At 39.9% G+C, this 22713-nt stretch overlaps 1 protein-coding gene across 2 annotated transcripts; it reads right to left on the reverse strand.

The window, feature by feature from the left end:
• Positions 1-1653: 1653 nt before the first annotated feature.
• erbb3a (erb-b2 receptor tyrosine kinase 3a) lies at positions 1654-21499 on the reverse strand. Of its 2 annotated transcripts, XM_034870609.1 has the most exons (29): positions 21140-21499; positions 14947-15104; positions 13961-14147; positions 13506-13631; positions 13332-13397; positions 12709-12827; positions 12223-12364; positions 10739-10852; positions 10154-10271; positions 9961-10034; positions 9768-9858; positions 9577-9594; positions 8519-8736; positions 8275-8407; positions 8032-8125; positions 7316-7470; positions 7168-7221; positions 6926-7067; positions 6726-6845; positions 6529-6627; positions 5833-6018; positions 5571-5726; positions 5377-5452; positions 5095-5241; positions 4027-4124; positions 3677-3871; positions 3510-3578; positions 3069-3330; positions 1654-2535 (listed from the first exon to the last, which is right to left on the reverse strand). In XM_034870609.1, exons 1-29 carry the CDS (start codon positions 21225-21227, stop codon positions 1760-1762), a joined length of 4281 nt encoding a protein of 1426 aa, XP_034726500.1. In that variant the 5' UTR covers positions 21228-21499; the 3' UTR covers positions 1654-1759. The 2 variants fall into 2 exon arrangements, with proteins under 2 accessions (XP_034726500.1, XP_034726501.1); XM_034870610.1 differs by lacking the exon at positions 9577-9594.
• Between the last annotated feature and the right edge of the window lie 1214 nt (positions 21500-22713).

The raw sequence follows: 22713 nt of genomic DNA on the forward strand, positions 1-22713 counted from the left end.
ACAAACTGCCATTAAAAAACGCAGGAGAACCTCAGAAGGGGGACAAAATCCACAGAAATGCAAAATATGTATTCAAAGGTTTATGTGAATCAGGCTTCAGTAGTCAGAGTTAGTCATTTAGGTGGATATCTTTCCACTTTTGAGCTACATGGAGGGTAGGATTGGGACTTAGACGCACTAGACTATTGTTTTAAGCCAAATGTGACATTTTGTTGACCTATCTACTGTAGAATAAAGTTACATGAGCTAATGTAATGGCCACGTTTACCATAAATCTTTAAAGCATGGCAGTAATGATACCCCGGAGAAACCTTACGAGAAACTTCCTAATTTAGAGAATCATGTATTGCATTATTTAGGGATATTACCAGTGACAAAGCAAACATTATCCACTTGAAACCCCCATGAGATGCAAAAAGGTATAGGCTATGTTCTGGCTGTATTGCCAACAAGGCAACGTCTACTAATCCCTGGGGACCCATGCAGCTTGAGGTGCCCAAAAGCTACAGGTTCCCTGTATACCAGTTGGTTAATTTGACTAAGTGCACATTTGTTTGGGAATACGCATTACTAAATCACAATATCTTTATTACATTTACAAGGTACACATTCCCACTTACATTTGTGTTTAAATATACTGTATAACCACAAGTTACTGTAATATAAGAGACTGCAAGTAGTGTTCTAGCATACTGGTTTCTGGTACTAGATCAAATATAATGAAGCCTAGTGACCAGTTAAATACAGTTTATAGAGAGCAGGAGGAATACTGTATATTGGTCCAATGGGACCCACAGCTCATTGTTGTTCACTCGTGTTTAATCTGACCCTGTTAGACTATTCGGAAAAAGATGTGTTAAAGTGAGCTTATTCCCATAATGGCAACAACAATAGAAGAGAACAGAATTGAACCACCTCTTTTTATATTTTGAGGTCAGAATGTTGCAGCAACATTTTTAGACCTTACCTTTGTTTTCATCACAAGGTCAATTTACTAGCTTTTTGAAGAGCTTTCAAATCTATCAAACCGTCTGGAGTGCTGAGAAAACTCTCAATTACAACAGTAGAAACTCAATTCTCTGATGAAGGCTGTGATACGTGGATGAGAGGTATGGAAAAAAGATCTATTGATCACAAGAGGGGATGATTACAGAAATTGCAATATGTCCACACAGGAATTGAACCCATGTCCCAGGGGGGACAGTTGACTGCTTCACTAAATGTCGAAAAAAATGAGCAAACATTTAGATTTAGATCAAATTATAATGTTGAAAAGGTCCAGAATTAACTTTTTCATTCTGAACATAAATTACATTTAGCCGATAAAATAATTATAGTTGGTGCTTCAAAATAGCTTTTTCACAATATTTTTAATGAATGTAAAATATATTTCACGTACCGTCATTAAAAGAGGTCTCAAAACATAAAAGTCCAAACTCCAAACAAATGTGTTTGTTCCCAAGAAAAGCTTTGTTCATTTAAAAAATGTAAACAGAAAAATATAGCTTGTAATCTGTTCATTTCTGTTAGTGTTTTCAACACTCAGTGCTATTATTTCTAGAAAATGCCCTAAATCAATGGCCTAAATACAAGATATAATGTCAGCCTGTAACAGTAAACAAAGGTGTAAAAAGTCACACATACTGGGTTTTGGAAACTGTGTCCTAGGCTACATTATTAAGATGGCTTTGATTGCATTTCCTGTTTCAGGTCCTTCATGAATACGTCTCAGAGGAAAGTGAGAGATTTAAAATGTTCCTCATGTAGGCACTGCTTTGGGCTTCAGAAACATCCTGCTGTGCCAGTAGTCTGGATTGTCAAAAGATTTGTCGCCAGCTGCAGGTTCCCAGACTCCAGCTCGCACTTTAACATAGGGCTCGAAGCCAGATCGATGTGCCTCTGTGCCTCCTACTGCTCCCTCCCCCTCCCTCTGCAGGTTGTGGTACACCACAGCATCTCCAGGCCGCAGGGCAGCAAAGGAGTCCATGTCCTCATACTCATACGCCTCACCCTCGTCCCTTCCTTCTATCTTCAGCTCCTTCCTTTCTCTAAGAGCTTGACGCAGCTTTGGCTGTCTGTTTGTGTAATGGTAATTACTGTCCTCCACATATTCATCCTCCTCTTCCTTCTCCTCCAGCTCCACCTCTCTGCCCTTACTCAGTGGTGTAGGAGCCGAAGGAGGGTCAGGCACTGGAGGGCATTCATCTTTTTCACCCCTGATGTCCATGTATTCATATTCAACTTCATTAGATTCCTGCTGCTCTGAATCAGAGTTGTAATTGCTCCTTGTGTGACCTCCCCTGACCTCCACAGATGATGTGGTGTCACCAGAGCATGCTGTCACTGCTGACGATACAGAGGAGGAGCGCTTCTTGTTCGGCTTCGGCCAGTGGCTGCTGTGCCTAGGCGAGACAGCTGTCAGACACGTCTGCTTGTTCATATACTCATATTCTTCCTCATCTGGGTCATTGATGAGGCCCGACGAATGAGACTTGCCCATCCTGCCAGGAGCGACTCGAGAGGAAAGTAGGGTATCTGGAAAAAAAGAAAAATGGATGAAATGGTGAGTTTTGCCTTAGAATAATGTGTCAGGTAGGACCTAGTCTATATCCACGATGCTCCACTTCCGTGATTTCTCCGTTGCCGCCGGAAATTCCGCCGGATTTCACTCTTTTCAGCCGAATGTCTGTTACCTTCCGTTTTGTTTGTGTTTTAATTTAATTTTAAACTCCGGTGGATTTATGTGGACTATGGTTAACTGCTCCTCATATCTTTGCAGGGTAAATTGAGACAGCTAGCTAGACTATCTGTCCAATCTGTGTTTTCAGTTCTAAATCTTTGAACGTACACATGTTCCACCAAAACATGTTTCTTCCCGAGGCTATTTTGCAGCAGCACCATGGCTTTTCCCGGTGCTTAGCGCCAAGTTTAAGTTGGAAGTTTAATATTCAGTCCATAACATAGTGGGTGTGACATAGCAGAACTAACCAGGCATGAAGACCCATTTTCCAGGAAAGAATGTTGACAATATGATTTAAATTGACAGCAAACATGAATGATGCTATCACCTCTCTCTGGGCTGTCTCCAGGAAGCACGTATCCATTCTGGTCCTCTTCCTCCATTTCTGGTGATGGAGTCTCTGGTGGCCCGCCGGACAAGCTGTCCCTCTGCGACATGTAAGCGCTGTCCTGACGTTGACGTTGTCTCTTCAGGCTCCCTGTCAGGGAGAAGTCCTCACTCATCTCAAGCTCCACTGCTGTGCCACAGCCCTCTGAGCTCTCAGACACAGTGCGTGCCGAGTTAAGTCGAGAGCGCGACTGCCACATGGCCTACATAAGACAACGCAAACAGACGTGCATTAGTGAAATGGCAAAAGTAGGAATGTGATGTAGGATGTTGTTGATGTCTTTCAATTGCATGTCTTAATTATGCTCAATTTTACTGGATGGACATACACAAATACAAAACAGTTTATATAAAAAGTGGCTCAAAAAGCCCTTTTAGCTACCTGTCCAGGGTTGTCAACACCTGGAGTCATAGGCAGGTATCCAGCCAGGTTTGATGAAGTAATAACCACCTACACAAGACAAGCAAGATTTAAATCCAGGAGGTGACAGAAAAGACATTTCCAGATATTAACTGTCCATAAAATTGACAGGAAGAGGCATCTCTTACTCTGTGTGTATCCATCCTGGAGAGGCGACTGAAGCTTCTGGCCTGAGACAAATAGTGGGGGGCTGCAGTCATCCCATCTACCACCCCTTCCTCCTCCTCGTCCACCAGCTCAGTGTCTAGATCCGCCAGGTCATCCAGGTCTGCATTCCGCTGGGCCAGTTCATCTGGGGCTGAGTCCTGTTGGGTGCAGTCCTCCTGTTTGAAAGAGGTGACATAAATTAGCATATTCCATATGCCCTTCTACTGAAGCGGCACAATACACAGAATATTCGGTTTACAGTAAAAAACAACAACAACAACAGAAAAAACAAGTGCTATTGTGGCTACTGATAAACAACAGCCGTTCTTACTTTGATCACCAGGTAGCGAGGTGGATCTCTGGCCATTCGGGTAAACTCATTCGCCAGTTCTTTGAATGTTGGGCGGACATTCTCATCAATCATCCAACCTGGAAATTAAAATCAAGAGCTATGGTTTGCCAGTCATTTTTATGGATCTAGAGCATAGTAAAGAGCATCTGAAAGTAATTAAAATGTATAAACAACTCTGCAGCGATGCAGCTCTTTGAGTCTGTACTAAGGCACAGCAATGCTTTTAGCTAAATGCTAGTGTCACCATTCTAATAGGCTTATGAAGACGATGTTAACATGCTGACGCTAAGCAGGTATAATGTTTTACCATATTCAATCCTTAGGGCAATGTCTTAGCATGCTACATTTGCTCTAATGCCTGTAATGCCCTACAGTGCCCTGCTATGACATTAACTACTATGACTACCATTTGTAGTCACTGTCCCATTTTCCTTATTGTGACTATCATTGCCACTGTGCATTACACCCCAGACCGGCACCTTCCGACACCGCCTACCAAGAGCCTGGATCTGTCCAAGGTTTCTTTCTAAAAGGAGTTTTTCCTTGCCACTGTTGCACTAATTGCTTGCTCTTAGAAGAATTACTAGAATTGTTTGGGCTTTGTAAATTATAGAGTGTGATCTAGACGTACTCTATCTGTAAAGTGTCTCGAGATAACTTTTGTTATGTTTTGATACAATAAATAAAATAAATTGAAAACAAAATTTTGACCTGATAATGGCACAAGATGAAGAATCTGAAGATGTGAAGTGAATGAATGTCAAGTGAAGGACCATATTTCATGGCGACCCAACTAACATTCAAGACATATTACTAAAAGTAAAATAATGGACGTCATGATGGTGGAAGAAGAAAAGTCTGGTAACCCCCTAAGTCATTTAGATTCATCCTATGGGGACCATGAATGTCAATCTGAATCCATCCAGTAGTTCCTCATGGATGGAGAGGTTCCTGCTAGCATGGCTAAAAACCATGCGTTTGTATTACTGCTGTAGTTTTTTGTAGGTCAGACCAGAAGTAAAAGAAGATTAGAAGACTGGCACTTACACTTAACCATGACCATGTAGACATCAATTGTGCAAATTTGAGGCTGGGACAGACGTTCGCCCTTTTCCAGCAGATCTGGAACATCCTGTGGACGCATCGTAGTATACGGCTCTGCCCCATAGGACATCATCTCCCATATAGTAACACCTAAATGAAGGTCACAGATTCAGTGGAGCATGAAACAGCACAACTGGTGCACCTGTAACATCCATACCTGCACTACTGTTTAATAAACACTCAATATTACCCAAAGCGGTACTTGTGAGCTGCTTTAAAACTCACCGTAACTCCAGACATCGCTCTGATGTGTGTATCTGCGAAACAAGATGCTCTCTAAAGCCATCCATTTGATTGGTGTCTAAAGACGTAAACAGAGAAAGTATCTATTGATTACCTTAATTCAAACGACAGAATAAGTGTACAGTGAATGTGAGTAAACAGTAGCAGTGTGAAAAAATAAATTCAGGGCTATGGACCTTGACTTCTTTGTAAAAGCACTTCTTGTCATCAGGGTGAATTAGGTCTGCAATGCCGTAGTCTGAGATCTGGGCGGTGTAATTATTCTTCAGGAGCACATTTCTGGCAGCCAAGTTCCTGTGGATCATTCTGTTCTCCTCCAGGTAATACATACCCTGATGAGAAAGGACAACAATACCTTTAAGAGCTTGGGATATCCGTGGAACAGAGCCAACAGTGGTTTAAAATATAGCACACCAACGGTGAAGGTTGGTCCTTTACCTTTGCAATTTGAACACACCAGTTGAGCAGCCTTTGCGGGCTCAGTTTGTTTTTGCTGTTCCTGACATGCTCCAGCAGGGAGCCCTGGCTGCTGAGCTGGGTGACGAGCTGCAAGCTGGCACCGGGACAGCTACCCAGGGTCCGGACAACGTTAATGTGGTCCATGCTTCCAATGGCCATCATGTGCTGCATGATGCATGAGTAAATCATTATGGATCTTTAATAGAAAAGTTAACCTTTGATTCAATTTTTAAAGGAGTAATTCACTAAAAATCTTTAAAGTATCAAATATTCACTTCTTCATTGTTTTTTAATGGAGGTGAAGATTCCACAGTGAGGGGAAATATTAAACATGAAAAATGTCATTAAAATATTTCTCAAGCCCCTGCAACGACTTTTCTGTATGTTCAATATGTTGAAAATGAGTAATCCTTATCTTAATAATTAAAGCTAATAAATTGAGCTATTTTGTGGAAAATTATCAGAACAGCAGAGAAGTGCTGCAGGAGGGATTTCAGAAGTTTCTTAGATTTGTTTTGGCACATTTCTTCTTTTTTGCATGACTCTGGGAAATTCTGTGAACCCAAGGTGACTATGCAAGGTAGCAAGCTACTCTATACAATTTTCAGAGCCAGCTTTCAAGCCTGGTGAATATTAGACACACAAAAGATATGTTCCTTTGAGTCATTTCCTTACTTCTGTCAGCTCATAGAAGGTCTGCCGTCCAGTGCGATCATGAATCGTCTTTATGGCCACAGGAAGCTTCACTGTATCGCCCTCCGGGATCCAAATGCCCTGTGACGTAAGAAATAGAGAAATATTCATAGTTTTTTAAATAAATATCAAATGTGAAAGAGGAGGTTTGTATAGGCAACTGCCACAGTCCCAGCTACCTTATGGACTGATCCAAACGATCCATTACCCAGCAGCTTGATCTTACGCAGCTCTGTGGGCTTTAGGATCCGAGCGTGGACTTTAGACCCTTTCTCTCCAGGATCCAGCGGCTCAAAACTCTGGAGACACAGATCACGTGTTGAAAACAAACTTTAACTTAAGCATACTAGCATTGCAAAGACGTCAGACTCTGACTGACCTCTCCGCTCTCCATGTATCTCCTCATGGCTCGCTTGCGACGGATGGCGAGGCCTCGGCGGTAGAGAACAGTCAGCACAAAAACAGAGAATGAAGCGAAGAGGACAGCAATCACTCCCAGTACGATGGCTGTGGTCTCTTGTCTGATGGAAGATGAAAAGGAATCAAATATGGCACATGACTCGATAATGAGTCAAATGTCTAAACATTTTAAAATATGTCAAATTGAGAAGAGCAACGTACCCAGAAATGTACCGAGATGACCCCACACAGTCTCCAATTCCTGGGCCATAGCACCTATACACAAAACACAGAAAAGAGGTAAAAGAGGTAAAAAATAAAACAACAACATATATGAATACACACAGGGAGAGCTCTATTCATATCTTACCCTTGGGTGCAGTTGATGTGGCATGTTTCACAGCTGCCTTGCTTGTTGGGGTATTTAAAGATGACCTCGTCCCCTCCCATAACCCCCTCAGGACACAAAGAGACACAGTGTGGACCGTCCCGCAACCTGGCACATGCTATACACTGATCTGCTCCCTTGACAGACAAAGGGATAGTTCAGACAGTTCAGTAGTTGACAGACAAATGCAAAGCAGACAGACACGGTTCAAAGACAGTTTGAATAGGGAGTATAAATATGTCACTAGGTGGCAGCAACACACACAAAGTTATTACAACACACTATATATCTATGTACTTTTAGAACCCTTACATCTCTCTCTCTCTTTCTTTGTCTCTCTCTCTTATATGCACATAAACATTACTGCATTATTTTTTAAATCCAGTTTGTATTGATATGCAACACTGTGTACACAGATTATGTTACTTCATTTATATTTTATTTATTTATATTTTAACCCTATATCTTAACTTGCACTATTTTTGTGTCTAAGATTCAGATTTAGATTTTCCCGAGTTTTATTTATTTTTGTTATTTAATGATAATTGTTGAAGGTGCTTGAGGCCTAAGATTTTCTACTACTTTTTGACTACTTTTGTTGTGCACATGACTAATAAAAAACCTTGTTTTGTAAAAATGACTGTAAAGCAGTGCAGCTACATTGACATTGGTTAGTCACTGAATAAAGAAAATCCTACCGGGCCTGTGCAGGTCTGCTTCCCTTCCTGGACCTTACACTCTGGGTGGCATGGCATACACTCTCCTGATTGAGTGGCAAACTCCCGCCTCTCCCTACATTCAGAGAAAAATAAAATATTTCACCAGACTGCAGATAAGATTGAAACACTTGGATACAGATATGCCACAGCAAACATTACTCACATTAAGGTAAACATTGTAAATACTATTACTCATAGTGTTCTTTTTTTGTAAAGACTCACCCAGTTAAGAACATGCAGTCTGGCACGCACGTTCCTCCCCTGTTGAATTTCTTACAAGACAGACACTGGTTTGGCATTGGGCCCCAGCAGCCATCAGAAGAGCACAGGGGGTCACATACATGGCCCTCAATAACTACACACACAACAGAACAAAATAATTACTTTATCTTCATCATAAACACTGACAAGGGAGATGGTTAAAAATGATTCTCCCGGAGGGAGGATCATTTTTACCCTCACTCACCGCACTGATTTCTTGGTTTGTTCTCCTTGAGGTCGACGTGCTTCTGGCGTCGCTGTGGGCGAGAGCTGCTGGTCATGATACTCGTCCAGTTAACAGTGTCATGGTAACAGAGCTTCTTGTTTCCTGTGATGTAGACGCCGCCATCGTTTATTTTTCGCAGTGAGCGTAACCCCAGGGAGGTCAAAGAGGGGATCTTCATCACCAGAAGAGAGTAGCCCCTGAAATAGTGAGCAGTGAATAAATGTTGTGTAAGAAATGAATAGTTGTAATTTTGTTTAAAATATTATTGAAGCAAAGAAAGTACTTTATAATTAAAATTTAATAGGCAACTGAGTATTTTACTCTAAAAACAAGCATTCTGAATTTGTGATTGTTGAAATCCTTTAAATTCTTTTAGAAGGTCATACAAAGTTTTGCAATTTCAAAAACAGGTTCAGGTTTAATGTTCACAAATTCATACAGAAAAAATTTACAATTCAAAAATATTGAAGTGTCCATGGTTTCCATGTACTCATGTGAACTTCTATTTGATCATATCAATGCAACTATCAATAACACAGGTAAGATTTTATTTAGACTTGATTGTTTATTCTTTGTATCCCAAGTGTTTAAGTTTGAATAACACCAATCCAATTTAAGAAACTTGATTTTTTTCTTGACTTGATTTCAGTGGACACTTATATTTCTGGATTTATCTGTGAACCTTAAAAACAATAATACCTCTAATATCATGTATTAAATTGCACAACTGAATATAAACTCTGTGGTATTTAAATTTCAACGTTATGTAAGTAGTCAGAAGTGATTACATTTCACCATAAGGAGTTGAGTTGCCTGTGAGGTTAAAGTCTTGATGGTCTTTCTTTTGTTCCATAATTTGCAACCAAATACTAATCAATTGTCATTGTGAAGAGCATGCAAGATGTGAACTCATTAAAGATTTGCACCCACCACCAATTCACACAATCCCAGTACTGATAATGCCCTGTAAGAATAATATATAATAGGTAGTCCATGAAGAGGAATCTACAGTCAGGCGTGTGAAAAATTTACTATACCTTTTAGAACTCACTGCTCTACATGGGGTAACATTGAGGTACAATAAGAGAACAAAGAGATACAAGACAGTCAGATTCATGCCAGTGAAGGTTTAGTCTGCAATGCAGTGAACAACATGATAGTACGGCGACCTTAGTCAACCAGAACAAAAACAATGTTAGAACAAACAGAGAAGAAAACTACTGCTCACTTGTGAAGTGTTCTTCCCTGAATTGTTTGGAGGTTGGAGAAGACTGACAGGTCAGATATGTTTTTAGGCCACGACTGTATACTGAGAATATCTGAAAATGAAGACATTGCGTTACAGAAGCTTTAACCATTCTGCAAACATTGTGACGTGGCATTAAAAGCAAAGTACACCGACAGTTTAAACAGACACACACCTGTAATCTCCCTCACAGTGTTGAAGATTTTCAGTTTTTCTGGATCAAGGGCTGGTACGTTGTTGTAATTATCACTTTCAACAGGAAAAGAAAGATGTTAAAATAAAGGACAATTGCAAAAATTATCCACAAAGCACTGATTAGATACAGTAAAAATTCTATTGTATCTTATAAACTTCAAATATCAGTTTACCCGTCGATCCCAGTCACCAAGAAGTGCAGACTACCCTGGATCTTAGTGCAGTTTATGAAACTGTCAATGTTAAGAGCATCTACAGTCTGTCTGGTCGGACTTCCTGTGCCATGGCAAGCTGTGAAGAAGATGAAGAAGAGGAGGGAAAAAAAAGGTCAAGAACATATTAAGTTAGGTAGAATGAACCAGCAGTGCTGGGAAGTATTTGAGAACACTCACTCATATGCTGTTCTTCTAATTTTGAGACACGTGCTTAGTTACATGTTATGCTACTTAGACTATGACAGCTAAAGTTACTTTACGAATCAAGATTTTACATACAAAACATATCAGCAAATAAAATAAAATACATTTGTAGAAATCTGCTCCACCTCAACCAGCTGTACATGCTGCTTCCACAAATGATGTAATATACAGTAAAATGCCAGAAACACTTCTTTTTTAACTTGCAACAGAGTTTTACATTGTAAAGGATAAAACCACTGCTGACCAGAGTGGGGCAGTGTGGTCTTAGCATGTTTCTCAATTGCATTCAACAAGTGCCCTCAATAAATTGTGAAGGAGCAGTTGAATTGTCTTAAATACCTTTAGGACAGAGGCCTCCACAGGGTTCACAACTTTTCACTCCATTTTTCTCCACCTCCATTTTATCAGACGGGCAACTGCTCACACACGAGCTGCCATCCACCACAAAGTTAGCTGTAAAAAAAAAAAAGAAAAAAAAAAACTTTAATAAGAGACATAATGTCCATCTCCACTCAAAAGTGTTTTTTTGCATGTTTATTTCCCCTAAAAGTCTGACCTTAATTCATGACTATTATCTGTGCAAAGTTTTTCAGAAGAGAGGTGATTTTTACATTACTTTACTGAAGGGGGAAATGTCTTTACACTTCCCAGAAATCTGAGATTCAACATAGCTTGGGCAATCTTGATTTGGTAAATCACTAATCCGTAAGCCTATTGATGTCTAAAAGCCGGAAACCCGCAATGCAGAGATGTCACTACAGAGAGCAAAACCACTGTCATCTGTCATTGTAGCTGCGTTTGCTAGACAGTAAGTAAAATTAATGGACACAGCGACGCTGTAGGCTTCCCCAGAGACAAGTGAAGTATATTTGAAGCACTTTTCCAGTGATAGCTGAGCGTTACTGCGCAGCTGCAAACTGAGCTTGACAGCGTAGATGTGACGTGAGCAACCTGTCTGAAAGTTGTAAGTCTTCTTGTAGCTGTGCCAAGAGAAATATTAATCACTCTGATTGTTGTAAGGAGATAAAAAAAAACACAGACTAATTAGTGCTAACTAAAATTCTAGTTAACAATAGTAACTTAACATAAACAGCTAATGTAAGTTGAAACTGCCTGCGGTGGTTTGTGACACGTTCATTAGCCTATTTTTACAAAAACGTCTGCTACGGAGCCATAACGTGAGATCCAAGGTAAAGGAGCTTTTATACATTGTCGTGTTTCTTTAGAAATAAACAATGGACAAAAAGTGTATTTACATGCTTCAGATGTAAAGTTATTTGCTGTCAAAGTGGCACCAAAATGAATGAAAATCAATGGAATGCTAATAGCGGGTGATGGTCTGTTAGCATCAAAATGGCTCCATAGGAAGTACGCTTCGTGGAGGCTTGCTTACCCCCTTGGTCCGCCACTGCCATTTACAAGCTAACAACAAAAACACATACAAAATCCTAACTACACTTTAATAAAATCAATTAAAAAAATGTATTAATAAATATGCTTCAAGGCCCTTCTTAGAATTTTTTTAAACTTTTGATGTGGGAAAACTAAGTTCCCACAAAAATATTTTTTACATACTTTAAAAAGTGTCTTGAAGGCAACATTAAACAACACTTAAGCAGACAAATATACATGTACATGAGCAGGTTAAGATACAGGTAGTAGCCTATTTTGTGACAGTGTTGTAACTGCTGTTTTAGAAAAAGCTTTGAATGCTGAACAAAATGTTGTATAAAAATAAAAACGGCATTGCTGCTGTTGGGAGAACAGACAGCAATGGTATATAACTGAGTCTGTGTGAACATATAAGACAGTGTGTGACTCACTAGGGCACTGGGCCACACAGATGGATCCATACTGGTACTTGGCATTGGGGTTGGGCTCCATTTTGAATGTGTGCTTGTTGTAGATGATGGTCTGGGGACACAGAGGCACACAGGCGCCGGAGTTGTTGAAGTTTCTGCAAGCCTGTAAAACGTCACATACAGACAGCACAGTCAACCACGCAGCTTATAGACATGTTTTGTGTGTTTTTGTCTATAATAGGCCTTTTTCACAGCAGACATCTTGACTTGTCAAAGTAAGAAAAGCACAGGTGTGTCTAATAACATTAATGATGGGTCTGTTCTATTCAAGTCTCACAGTTAGTCATGAAATTGTGATAGCTAGTGTCAAGAATACCAGGACCCTGAAAATGAAGCAGCTGAAGGGAATTCAGCAATCGTTCATTTTAATATTTACAGCTGTGCTCTTCTACTGTGAAACGTCAAATATCGTCTGTGTTAAAAAGCCTATCGAAGCAGCAGACTTACAAAGCAATCTGTATCCAGGGCTCCAGTGCAGCCTCCGGCACACTCACTGTGACAACAGTCGCTCGGGTTTCTACCAAAGCATCGGCCGTTACACTGAGGAGCGCACACAGTCTTTGTCACTGAAAGAGAGTTGAGAGTATGTTAATTTGTTAACCTATTGCAGAAGTGTTTCCAAACTACTGAACTAAACTAAATTAAACCAATTCACCCCTTCGTAGTGATTTTAACGTCCATGCCCAATCATACAAATATAAGTGCAACCTTTTTCCAGCTATGTGTGTTTTTAATGACCCAACAAATCAACTGTGGTCAATGTGCGATATGTGGCATATATGAACTCACATAAATAATAAGTAGAATAATACAGGCCTTAAATTTGCAGTTTTGAGCTATGTTACTGCATGGATTTGTGTGTTATTATGACCACTGATTATTTAATACAGTTTTTAATATGGTGATTTCAGTGTTTTTTTCTTATTCCTTATTTTTTGATGTGTGAAAACTTAACATTTTTAATATGGTAAAAATGTACAATAAAAATTGCTACAACACACTTTTGGGAACCACCGCATTACAGAAGTGAGTTGATGCATGAAAAATAAAGGGATGCTGATGTCACTCACGGATCTGGCAAGTGTCATTTCCCGGACCCCAACATGGAAGTTCTCCACATGCTTTGTTGCAAGGCTCTAAGATAAAAAAATTGTAAATACCATAAACATACCATAAAAATGGTCTGACATTAAAATGGAAGGTAATTGATGCTCATATTTGTAATAATCATCCTTTCCACTCACTGTCAGGCCCATTGCCTTCGATCAGAAGATGAGCTGTTCCATCCTTTACTATGTCCAGCCAGTTCACCTGCTGGGCGTAGCTCAGGTACTTATTCTGGATGATCTTGACTCCTCCTTCCAGTATCTCTGTGGGCGGCAAACAGACATTATATGGGGAAAGACAATTAGCAAAGCAAGCCCCAACGGGCCCATGACTCATCCTATCAACCTCTGCCATTTGCTGATTACTATGGCTCGTACAAACTCAGTATAACGTACTGGAGCTCATGTTGCACTGGCAGTTGAGACATTCCAGGGGCATACCATCACTGTGACTACACACACTGACGATGAGGTACCGTGAAGGTGTGGCTGCACTGTGTGGGTGTGGGAGCTCCAACTGAGTGTCACAGCCTTATCTGTTTCACTCCAGCCTCCCACACTTATACACACTAACCAACTGCCTTCCTGTGTACCTGTGAGGTGTGTCAGGCCCAGTTCTTGAAGGCCATGCTGCCCGTCCTTCTGGTAGTTGAGCATCACAGCCAAAGCGTATTGGTCCTCATACAGCGTGGTTCCTCTGATGACGCGCAGGCGGTCCAGAGGCAGACGGTTGAACTCGGTAACAGCTAAAAGGATGTAGCCTGTCACCTCCCTGATAGACTGGAGGGTTAAAAAAAAAAGAAATGAAAGAAAACCTTACTGGTATCCTCTGATTTTATTAGTCATAGTAATCAGACTCACAACCTGGCAGCAAGGTGGTTTTGTGTTTTGCTGGTCACCCTGACGGAAGTGCAGTGATTGATTTAGAAAAGGAATTGGAGGGGGACTTAAATGAGCTCATTGTGCATTTGAGACAGAGACATCATCCACTACAGAGGGTGATAAACAGTTCAGATGTGGCATTGTTTTGGGCATCAAGTAAATCCATAATATCTGTCTAGACTGGTTACCATGCAGTTTTTCTCAGAGACACATATGATGAAGTAGGGTAATTCTCTATTAGTCCATTTCCGCAACAATCCACTTTCATTGCTGATGGAATTTCATTATTTTTGGCCGGATGTCCGTTACCTTGCTCTTTCTTTGTGTTGTAATTTTAAGTTCAGGTGGATTTACGTGGACTATGATTAACTGCTCCTCAGCTCTCTGCAGGGTAAATTGAGACAGCTAGCTAGACTATCTGTCAAATCTGAGTTTTCTGCTACACGATTTAAAACAACTTTTGAATGAACACATGTTCCACCAAAACAACTTCCTTCCTGATTGTCTGGTGCTTAGCACCATCCATTAAGATTGTGATTGGTTTAAAGAAGTGCCAATAAATCAGAGCATGTTTTTCTCCCATTCCAGAATGCTATGTGAACTAGCCAGACCCTCAGCGCTGTGAAGGAAGGTCTGGCAAAGCCAGAATAGCTCTCTATAGACCTGTTGTGATGCCTTCACGTGTCCAAAACCTCACCTGTAGGAAGGAGAAGTCTCTGGTGTGCTCCATCATGGTAATTTCAAGATTGCCCATCACAATCTCACAGCCAGTGTACATCTCTTTCATCAGGTTGTACTGGAGCTCTGAATTTCCTGTCGTGCTTAGAGCATTGTGGGTGCCGGAACATACAACCACTGGAAAAGTGAAGAATGAACTCTTGTTAATGTTAATGTGTTTAGATACATCTATTTAAAGGATAGGGCTGGTGATATTTCATATTTTTTTCATTGTGAAAACAACAAAATTCCTCTACTAAGCATTTTTAGTTGATCCCAGCAGTAAGAAAACCTAAGTCAAAATCCCATTGACATTTGTAGCAATGCTAATAATTAAAAATCTAGCCTTGGAACAAGTTTAGAACAAAATACGTCATATGGCGTGCTTTATAGGGACAGTAGTTGTTCTTTTCATGGGATTTGTTGTCAATACCAACAAATACAGAATTGCAGCAGTTTTATCCTTTAACAAACATTCCTTCACACATTGCGTTTTACAGACAATTAACAGTATCATTATAGCATGTGCATCTTTACCCAATGGGAAGGAAAGAGTGTAGTACCAAGGAGTGCAGAAAGAAATAATGTATATGCTGTTAATGCAATGGTATAACAATACAAATAAAATAATTATGCATATTCTGTTACTGTAAATCATTTACGAGGGAACAGCGTGAGCCCTTATAAGGACTGTTTTATGCAACTTACTAAAAACCACTGTGTTCTGCTCGCACAGTATAAATGGATGTACTGTAACAGTGTGAAACAAGCTGAGGATTGTACACAGGGCATTTCCTTCTCTGAGGAAAACATACAAGGCCTTGTTTATGGTCTGTGGGAGTTCAGCCATTCAGCGTCACTTGAAGGCTGCTTTGCTATTCAAATGTCAGACAGGAGAGAAGCAGCAGAGAGAAAATAAGAGAAAGGGAAGGACTGAGAGGACAGAGAATTAAACATGTCCGTTGAGCTCAATGTCAATACTTTGTCTAAAAAATACAAACAGGAACTTGTGCAATGTCCACATTGTGACAAACGTAATATCTCAGTTCAATTAGGGAAATGTTAAAGCTTCACCATGCAAGGATATTTCAAATAATAATGTGCTTCCAACAGTGGCAGTTTGGGGGGAGATCTGATTCAAAATTAGATTTTGAGATCTATAAAGAAATGGTTTCCCAAGTTTGGTGTAGAAGAGATTGACTGGCCTGCACCCATTCAACACCTTGAGGATGAATGGGAAATTGACCTCAAGGTCAATCTTGACATTGTCAGTCTTAGACACAAGATGATCTTGTGGCGACACGGGAGCAAGTCATTACATAACATTTAAACGTTGAAATTCTTTTGTCCATGAAGTTTAAATCTGCACTTACAAAGATGTTGCTTGTTCCCTGCCCTCTAAAAACATATTTTGTCTACCATGTTGACAATTTTTGTCGTGGTTGTATGTTTCTGTTTCCTGTTTTATTTTGAAGCTTTTTTTCTCCCTTGTCTTTTCTGATGTTACTTCCTGTCTTTAGTTTTCCTGCCCATGTGATTGTCTTATGGGTTTCACCGGTTTACCCAGCCTAGTGTCACCTGTTCCTTATATTCTCATCACCCTGTGTATTTAGTCTCTGTTCTGTCTTTGTCTCTTGTCGGATTACTGTTTGCTGTTTAGTGGGTTTGGCACTTTTTCTGTGTTTGCTGTTACTGTTTTTTTGGGGTTCTGTCTGTTCCCTTTCTGGTATTTTGTCTGTTCCTTTGTTGGGATTCTGCCTGTTCTGTTTTTATGGATTGCCTGCTATCTCCAGAACTCCTTTTGTTGTAAGGATTTTTGATATTAAATATGTCTGCTGTCTTTGCACTTATATATTCTGTATAACCTATACATGTCCTATATTCTCTGAACCACCTGAAAATTTTGGTTTTATTTAAGATTTTGTGGTATGAAAATTCAGTTGTGCTCACAAAGTACTCACAACATTGGAAAATCAACAGCAACATATTGCTTCAGAAATAGTGACCCAGCTATTCTGGATAATCCACAGAATACAGTGCCAACTGTTTTTATTCAGTGACTACCATATATTCTTCTTAGGACAGAAGTTCCAAGTTTACAATGAAAAGTGTTTACAGTGAGGTGTGTGAATTATCCAAAGTAATTAGGACCGTTTAGTTTCTAGATATGATGCAATTTCTAATATTTTGGGCCACACGAATAAAATCCCATTCACCTAAATATCATTGGTGAACTTCTGGTTGTTGATTTTGTTGTACTCAGTAAGGATCCGAGGAATGTTTTTGTTAAACCACCCTCAAACACAGATCACACACATGATGTACGCTGAACACACTCAAAAACACATTCCTTCTACTGCCATGAGAGTCCAAATTTAAGGCCAGTAGAATAACAGGATCAACAAGGTCATAAAAAGGATAATGATTATTAACCTTAAGACATAGCAAGGTGTTTGTGTGTGAGATGCATGCAGCGAGCATGTCTTGGGTCCATAAAGTCCTGATAAGAGTCACTTTATTGTTTTTCTGAGAACATCGGGTTCAGAGGGACTGGCTCTGTACTAACTCATATTAAAGGATCAGTTCCCTCAAATCACAAAAACATGCATTTCCCAATGTGTCCAAGTTTTGTGTCATTGTGGCTAGTGGAAAGTTGAAGATATGTTTGTGTGGGATTTGGATGAACTGACCTTTTAAAGAAGATTTCCACTGGTTTTACACATTAAGATCAATTTACTTGTCAGGAGGAGTACTACTCAGCCTTTTGGAAGCATTTGTTCAATGTAGTTGTGTCTCTGGAGGGGGTTTATTAAGGTTTGAGAAAATAAGCATTGTCATATAGGTAATCTGGATTTAAGGAGACTAAACATCAACAGAAAGTGTTTAAATGGGGGCATGGAGTATTGCTAGGCAGGCATGGTCTAATGGTGCATGCAGATATTTTCAACCAGTCTATCTTTTCACTGTTGGGAGACATCAGAGCTGTCAGAAATTTCTCATAATTAAGGTCTTTTGTGGCCAACCACTAATGCAGCACAACAAAAGACTCTACTAAGTTGCATTGAGAGAAGTTTTATTGGAATTGGAGCTATAGAGGGACTGGTTGGGATATGTCTGTCTTTGCTGTATCCATTTTGACCATATTTTTTAAAATCTGTTTCTTACTGGCAATCAACTTTAAGATGTGAAATCACTGGAGTAGGCTACTATTTCAATGGCACAGGACATGAGCTTGCTTTAACATTTACTACTATGCATGGGCCATTTCTATACATTAGATTCCCTAGTTTGCTCCGTGTCAGGGTAATGAATTGCAATAACTACTTTGCTTTCAGATTTCTTTTCTCATTAAAAGCAATTCAATTGAATTGATGTCAGTTTATGAGCTGCTCAAGGGTGAAGCTCTTTATCTACCCCGCCTTAGTTAAGCTATCAGTGCATGACTTGCTGCTGTTGACTCTACACTATTTCAATTGCCTGTTGAGAAATACTTCTGAACATCCAACTGTACATTCAAGAACCTTCCACACGCCACAGTATGTACAGTATGCATATAGTTCAAGAACAACCCACTTTAGAGGGGGACAAACCGGTGTGCACACATGCAATACAGTGTGTGACAAAATGTTATGTCAACCGTACACACAATGCACAAGCTGCAGCTGTGGAAATCGGAAAATCTCAACAGGCTGAGTGGGTTTTCGCTGTCAAAAGAGGACTTTCAGTGTTGGCAGATAGATGATGGGGGGGAAAGGAAGGGGGTGGAGGCTTTAGAGTCAATACACACACATGCATTAAAACACACAGACACACAAACACAATGGCCCTATTTTGAAAGTACAAAACAAGTGTCGTAGTGCATCAAGATGTGCGGCCAAGCCTCTATCTGTCTGCACCAACACTTTACTTTCTGTGTCTCCTCACTCTTTACAGACACCGCAGTATGTCTGCCTCACTACATATTCCATCACTAACTATTGTATACAGCATATAAACTTAGAGCAAAACGGTCTCATTGTCCTTGGCACTAAAGTGTAACCTAACACATGTTGAAAACATAACACGGATCAAGTTCAGCTGTTATTTTCATTTGTCTACAACCAGGGTTTCAAAAAGAAGAGAGGGAGAGAAAGAAAAGAAAAGAGGGAGGAGGAGATAAACAAGCCTATTAAAGCAGTGAAGACAATGACTTACAAAGGTAAACAGAAACTTGGCACAGGATGTGCAAATGATTACTGCATACCTCACAGGTGAGCCTGTACACACTCACACACACAGGCAAACACAAAGACAGACACCTGATCGCATGAACTATTTCTTTCTTCACTAGTTCACAGCCAGAGGTTGTGCACAGATAAACTGGAAGATTAATTTCCTGTGTTCCCAACACATACAGGACTGCTCAATATTTAGTGAACAGACTAAGGCTGTCGCAGAGATATTCTTTACATCAAACTTTGGCAACAGAAGCAGCAGAGTACTTGCTTTTGGATACATCAGTTTTCCATTTGGAAGTCACACCTGTAAAACTACAGAAGCAATTTAAAAAGGCTCCACCCATTGTTTTCTTGGAAGATATGAAATCAAATTTTACACTCAGGTGCTGTACACTGACAAACTGACCCCCCTCTGATACATTACATGTTTAACATCTGAGACATTAAACTAACATAATGCATTGTTTTGCCATGAGGATGTTTGTGGAATAAAAACTCATTTCCTGTTGGCACAACAATAGTATAAAAAATACTTGTGTTCATTTCCAACAAGTTTGTGTAACGTGTGTCCCTCTTGTGCTTTCTGTCAAAAGCATCTTCTCTTGATTATCAAACCCTGCTTCTTGCTGAAAAGTACATTAAGGATATAAAATGATAACATAAAAAACCCATCGTGAATATCTCCCAACACACAAAAAAACTACATAGCCATTAATTATCTATTATGACTGGCCAGTTATGTTCACACAAAGTTTAGCGTACTGGTCCACCTATATACATCAACATAACAACTACAACCTCTTTTCTTACTGGTTACTGCAAAATCCTGTTCAACATCTGGCTGAAAGAGACGTTCTGAGAAAATTACACTTTGACATTAAAATATACTTCTGAAATTCATTTAAATGTCTTTAGTTTTATTCCAAGAACTTGACCAGTAAATCTGAACAAACAAAGTTTCAGTCCCAAGGTTTGCATCAATGCTCCTTGAATGTCTAGTGAACAAATAAAATGTTATGCCTCACGTGATAAACTGTATTTTTTATACTGGCGTTTTTATCTTTTCAGTGTTTCATTCAGGTGCCAGAGGCATCTCATGACATTGTTTTTCTCAAACTTGATTCCCTTCCAGCCAGGTGACAACTGTCGGTACACGATCACAAGGTCAAAGTTCACAGAGTCGTGCTGTGATTCAAATAACAACACCTCACTCGGCCTGAACACGTCACTGCCCCAAGTGGTAGAAAGTAACTGAGTACATTTCCTTAAGTGCTGTGGTTGAGTGCAATTTTGACACACTTACTCTTAGTTCTATCTAATTTCTACTTCACTGCATTATGGTGGGAAGTAGACCTATTGCGCTTTTTTACTTGAGTCACAGTTAACATGAAATGAAACTGACACTGCTAGGAGAATCTGTTTTTCATTTTTCAGAAGTTGCAGCCTCACACAAAAGCAAGACTTTTGATAATTGTTTTTATTGTGGTATTAATAATTTTACTTAGTAGCCTACTAACTAATACATCTGAATAGTTATCCCACCATACTGAGAAAATGGCAATATAGACATAGGCTATCAGAGGTGAAGTCTTTCTATATGACTGTGGTTGTCGGTCAACAGGCGGTGTAAGGTTGGGCTCCTCTGTCGCAAAGCCTTGAAACAATTGAGACAAACATAATAAAGCACACAGAGAGTCGTGGGAGAGGTGCAAGTGACTCACAGCAAACAAGTTTTACGTGTGCGGAACAGGTTCTGTTGACTGCGGTTTGTGAAAGAGGACAGGTGTTTTCCAATAGCACATAGAGCGAACAGCTCTATATTTAGGCTATATTCTGGAATAGTTGAGTATAAAAAGTGATGATTCTGGACGCAAAAGTGTGTGTGTACGTGCGTGCGTGCGTGCGTGTGTGTGTGTGTGTGTGTGTGCGCGCTTTCGTGCGTGCGTTCGAGCCCACCTCCTTGTGTCTGTGCGGTGCAGAGTTGGAGAACACACGGCAACAGGACGCACAGCACTTGCTGTACGTTCCTCACGAGGGCAGTCATCTTCACTCAAATTTCCAAGATAGGGACGTTTCATACAAATATTGCCATCACATTAATGAGAAGCGTGTCCTTATCTCAGAACAAATGGTTCCCGGTGGTTCCAATCCAGGAGAGTCCATTTAGAAACAGTCGTTGTTGAGTCAATCCAGATTCCCTGTGTTATTTATCTCCTTCGTTTTCTTCTAGTATTCACATGAAGGAGAAAATCCGCTCTGTAGTGAAAACCTGTTTGTGTATTTCCTTTTCTGATATTTTACTGAGCCGTAACTTTACATGCCGCCCGCTCCATTCGTGCGAGAGGAATCACTACAGCTCTGTGATTGGAGCGCAGCGCTCAGCCAATCAGCGGCGGGACCGTCTCTTTCGCTGGCACTGATTTATCTGGGAGGGCCTAGCCCATCCTGCTGCCACAGGACTTACAAAACATGGAAGCTCAATGCAAACTTTGAAATCGCCTTAAACGATGCAGTAGCACTTTTTTAATTTCATTTTCTTACATCAATATGGGAAAACATAAATATTGAATGCTTTTTGCCACGAAACACGGATGCATTCAGGAGGGGTCTTCAAAACATGCTTTTCCCCTAGCTGATTTAGGTCAATGATTTAGATTAATAATTAGGTATGAAACGATATTAATGATTCATTGTGTAGAATAAAAACCCACTGAAGCAACACAACTGAATTTTCAAAACAGAAATAACACTTCAAGAAAAGGCAAAGAAATATAAAACATAATTTGATTATCTGTTAGTAAAGGGTAAACTATTTAAACGTTTAGTTGCAAAGACAGCAAAGGATTGGTCTTACATCTTTTTAAGTTTAGCCCTGGGAAGATGCAGAAAAAAACAAAGGAGAGTAGATGTTCCAAATGTTGGACGTACAGGGAAAATACTCTCATGTAGCAAAGCCAAATGAAAAATTAAAACGGCAATTTGCTCTGTTTGCAGTGTTTATGCAGCAGGCCTAAATTTACATGTGTGTGCTTAATCACTGTGAAAATGCAAATTCTTTTGGGGGTGTACCATTACGGTCAGAAAAGGTGAGTCACTTGCTCTTTCCCCCTCATAACCTTTAACAAAGAATGGGCCATTTTGACTGCCCTGAAATAGCAAAGCACATCCTCACTAATATTGTCCTGTTAAAACAACAACAAATAAACACTTCTACTCCTGCTCCTCTTTGTGTGTCAAGTCACACATGATCCTCAGCAACAGTTCTTACTTCTAATCAGTTGTTTTAACAATCGTGCGTTGACCTCTCCACTCTTTTATGATGGTGCCCTGGAAATTTGAGATTATTTTATTGCTATTATTTTATTGCTGCATGATTTAACTTTAGACTAATTTGTTTACAAGTTGTGCATACCACAGTTGTACAGAAGGAAGTTTTCTCCTTGAAGCCAGACTTCTATCTGGTTTGGTTAGAACATTTTATCTCTTGTCTTGTTAGGTGTCACTCAAGCTTGATGCAAACACTGTCTGCC

Source organism: Etheostoma cragini, chromosome 4 (genome assembly GCF_013103735.1).
Source record: "Etheostoma cragini isolate CJK2018 chromosome 4, CSU_Ecrag_1.0, whole genome shotgun sequence".
NCBI classification, from domain to species: Eukaryota; Metazoa; Chordata; class Actinopteri; order Perciformes; family Percidae; genus Etheostoma; species Etheostoma cragini.

Excerpts from the sequence above, each read along its gene's own strand:
- erbb3a (XM_034870609.1), bottom strand. The coding sequence starts at position 21,227 with ATGACTGCCCTCGTGAGGAACGTACAGCAAGTGCTGTGCGTCCTGTTG. Across the intron at positions 13,632-13,960 it reads GGGCCTGACACACCTCACAG|AGATACTGGAAGGAGGAGTC; the intron begins GTACACAGGAAG and ends TGCCGCCCACAG. Across the intron at positions 5,242-5,376 it reads GAGCGATGTCTGGAGTTACG|GTGTTACTATATGGGAGATG; the intron begins GTGAGTTTTAAA and ends ACCTTCATTTAG.